The sequence below is a fragment of the Acanthisitta chloris genome, unplaced genomic scaffold (genome assembly GCF_000695815.1).
Source record: "Acanthisitta chloris isolate BGI_N310 unplaced genomic scaffold, ASM69581v1 scaffold16519, whole genome shotgun sequence".
In the NCBI taxonomy this organism is placed as follows: Eukaryota; Metazoa; Chordata; class Aves; order Passeriformes; family Acanthisittidae; genus Acanthisitta; species Acanthisitta chloris.
The window spans coordinates 52,742-56,757 of record NW_008691042.1 but is presented as its reverse complement, the minus strand read 5'-3'; the positions used below and the strand labels follow the sequence as shown (position 1 = coordinate 56,757).

General features: G+C 41.4%; 1 protein-coding gene across 1 annotated transcript in view; it reads left to right on the top strand.

Annotated features, from left to right (window-relative positions):
* The window catches only part of SLC6A1 (solute carrier family 6 (neurotransmitter transporter), member 1), an 18,241-nt gene extending 14,926 nt beyond the window's left edge, over positions 1–3,315 (top strand). Inside the window, exons 13-14 of the mRNA XM_009082091.1 lie at positions 205–372; positions 2,278–3,315. Coding sequence (XP_009080339.1) covers positions 205–372; positions 2,278–2,382 — 273 coding nt within the window. The 3' untranslated portion in view covers positions 2,383–3,315. The remainder of the gene's footprint in view (positions 1–204; positions 373–2,277) is intronic.
* Positions 3,316–4,016: the final 701 nt, after the last annotated feature.

Genomic DNA, 4,016 nt, shown 5'->3' with positions numbered 1-4,016 from the left:
TGAGGAATTTACCAGTGTCAGTGGCTTCCCTAGCAGCATACCTGGATAATCTGAGGTGCATGTTAATGAGGTGCAGGAAAATATAGTGTTAATGTGAAACAGTCATTTTGGTAAGAAGCTTCTCAGGGAAACTCCAGAAAAACTCTTGAAACCAGAACACTCTGGGAATCCCATACAAATCTTCCTTTGTGCTGTGTTTTGCAGGGAGTGTTTATCTTCAGTGCTGTCCAAATGACTCCCCTCACGATGGGAAGTTATGTTTTCCCTAAATGGGGCCAAGGGGTTGGCTGGTTCATGGCTTTGTCTTCTATGGTGCTGATACCAGGCTACATGGCATATATGTTTCTAACCCTGAAAGGCTCCTTAAAACAGGTAAGTCTCTCTTTCCTGACCATCTTGAGACCTGTGCACACTGATCAAAGACTGTTGGGCAGTTCCTTTCTGCTATATATATCCTCACTTGCTTAGCCAAGTTATCTTGCACTGAGCTGAAAAGCATAAAAACAAGTACCAACTAGAGAAAAGACAAGAGTGTCTATACCATCTGTTGTTAAACATAATTCCCCACATTACATGTGGTCCTTATCTCTGGCTCTGACAGCTGCAATAACTTTGCATTCCAGCTCCTTACACCTAGAAGACAAAGTAGCAGTTTACAGAATATGTAAATTTGCCCTTATGAATGCAAGACATCCTGTCATGTATCAAGGCAGGGGATGCTCTGGGGAACTGGAATCCAACTCTTAGGACTAATCCACATAACTCTTGGTTTGTCTGAGTTTGCTCAGTGACTCTACTTAGCATCTCCCTGTGATGTGATCAAAGACAAGCTTCTGTTCTGCACTACACCTGTTCTGAGTTCCCCCTGCTGCCTTGCTTTGCTGCAGCTGGCAGAAAGGACATGAAAAATCCTGAGAGCACTTCCCTTCAGTCTTTATTAAAGGGATTTCTGGGAACAGTTACTTCATGAAGAACATTAGAGGCCTAACGTGCACACAGCCTCTCCCTGATTTCTCATTCCATTTGCTGAAAGAAGATGACACTTCCCATGTAAGAGAGGCTTGAGTCAGGTTTAAGGTCCTCAGAGACTGCTGCAAAAGGAATGAAGAATCTTGATAAGGTTATTGACCCTCATACTGCTCAGTGACCACCTGCAATCACCATACCTAGTATTTTTTAATCTGGGTACATCCTCAGTTTTTCCTCTCCAGCTCATGCTATGCATAACAGCCCAAGTACTGAAACACACATCCCTCCCTCTGTGATTGTGGGAACCAAAGACTGTCAAAATGAATTTGTCAGAATTTCTGGATAATTCTAAAATCAGCTGACAGAGCCATCTTTGCACAGAGCCAGATGATCTTAAGCAGAATTGACGAGTAATGTCTCATGAAATGCTCAGATCTTGATCCAAATATTTGTCTTCAGCAAATTTTAAAAGACTCAGTGAGGCTTCAAAGAAGTCTACAAAAAAACTTTTTTTTTTTATTTCCCCTGCCAGTTCTTAGCTCCTATGTTTTGAATATCTTTCCCTCGCTCTTACAGAAACATTGACGTACAAGTGGAGAACTGTTGCTCTAAAACACAGCTGCTGCTTGGGCAGAGTTGTATAAGAACACAGCAAAAGTTCCTCATCTCAGTCTTGCTGTGGATTAAAGTCTCATTTTTGAAAGCATTGACAAATGATCATTAGGCAGTGAGAGGAACGTGCACCAGTGACAGGCTCCGAGGATCCAAACTGGGTTCTCTGTTGCAATCAAACATGAGTTGAGCAGAGAAGCTTCAGGAATGAAGAGCACAAAAGAACAAGGAAAGACAGAACAGAAATAATCTTAAATACAAGTTTGCTTTGCCTGTTGTATTCTTGGAGGTGATAACTCCCAGAAGCTGCAGCCAATACTCTCTAGTTCCTTCTGTTCTCTGCGGAGATGACCCTGAGGCCTGACTTGCAGCCTCTGTGCTTGACCTGTGGGCTCACAGGAGAGTCTCTCCTCATTTCTCTTCCCTAGGCATTCTCCCTCATTAATGCCTGCTGACATCTAACATTTTACATGATGGAGTCTATTAGCTCCTGCTGCCTTGTTCAGAACGGAGCCAAAACTCTGGTTAGCAGTGGCTCACTGCTGGTTTGTCCCTGGGGAGATCGGCAGGTATGGGCTTAGTTCTAAGGCCTTGACAAAAGGGTTTAGGATTGACCCTAAACAAAACAAAAACCCAAAAAGTAAGCTTAGAATCAGGTTTTTTGCTACCTCACATTTATTGTTGTCCTTTAAACAGCGCATCCAAGTGATGATTCAGCCAAGTGAAGACATCACTCACCCTGAGAACGGGCCAGACCAGGCTCAACAGAGCAACTCTGCTAACAAAGAAGCTTACATCTAAACTTCTCTATTGTAAAAGTACCACTCCTACTCCAGAAAAACAAAAAATATGGTTGAATATGACCACAAATTTATGTCTGAGAATATAATTACCTACCTCTAGTGGCAAAAAAAAAAAAAAAAAGAAAAAAAATAAGAAAAAAAAAAGAAAAAAGGTCATCTCCACTCCAAGGGAATCGCCAGGGCTTCGATCCGGCCGGCGCGCCAGCTCACGTGTTGACAGTGTTTTGTGTTCTCCAGCAATCCACAGACTGTTAATGTTTTTATCCTTCCACAATAATAGTTGCATATCTTGGAATTTGTAAATTGATGTGCCAAGACCTTTTTAATCTACCTTTTAGCACGACTATTTGAAGTTTTGTGCTGCTGATTTTTAGTAGTTTATCACTATTTCTTACCGCTGAATCCCAAGACTGTTATTTCTGACTTTGCAGGAGTAAAATTAAGTTTGGAATTGTTTTGTACAAAAGAATGAAGCATTTTGTAAACAAGTGATTTCCAGTGAAAAAGTCTGCCCTTAAAATTTGTTCCAGCTGAGGCCATTTGAGGGGTAAGAGCCTTCCTTCAATTAACAGCAGCCACAGCCTTTACAAACATTCCTAGTGCAAACTGAGTGTGCTGTGGCCGTGCAGCACAGGCTGCTGTGCACACTGGCTCTGCTCTGCCTTTCAGGGTGACTTGCACATCAAGTCATAAATTTCTTTAAAAATACATCTAGTGTTTTTTATCAAACAAAGATCTCTGTGAATCACTGCCACACGAATCGCAGGTCTTAGGGGCATAAATATGACTTTTAACTTTTTTAGCACAGTAATATCCAAGAGCTCTTACAGATTCCCAGGAGTAATATGCGAAGGAGTTGCAATTGAAGCTCTGAGTGCTTGAGCTTTTCTTATTCTATGATTATTCTACTATTATTGCATTGCCACCAAAATAGAAACCAAAACAATGGTTTAAAGAAGGAAGCTAAGGGTTCCAAAACAATGGTTTAAAGAAGGAAGCTTAAGGATGGAAGCTTCTCCCTGTAAATTCTAATTTAGGGTTCGATTCCCACCCATTTCTTTTTAATCTGTTAGAGGACTTCAACAGTTCCTAATAAGCAAATTACGAACGATGGATCGTTAGCACTTTGAGAACAGTTATATTTTGTTTCCACATGATTGGTGGTGATGAAGGCAGGAGGCAAAGCTATTTCAATCCGATGCAATCGCACTCTGGGCTCCGTCTGCATTGGCCACACAGGCAGAGAGCCCAGCCAGCCCCTGGAAGCTGTCCCTGTGTGGGGAATGCAGCGCTAGCCCCGGATGGCATTTCTCGTTTGGCAGCTATATGACAGACACGGAGGATTATGGTGAGTGCAGTAGCTGATGTTTGATTGTAAATGACTGTGACAGAACTGTGCAATGAAACATGCTTCTCAGCAACTTTTTGTGCACCGTACAATGTTAGATAGCACAATTTATGTAGAACTACTACGTGAAAAACATGTTACCTGTGAATGTTGGGTTTTTTGTTGTTTTTGTCTGAAGGTGACAAACATGTTCTTGCAATAAGGTATTATTCTCAGAATGTCAAGCACATTATGTAGAAATAATATATATATAATACACATGTATTTCAAACTACATCATAAAA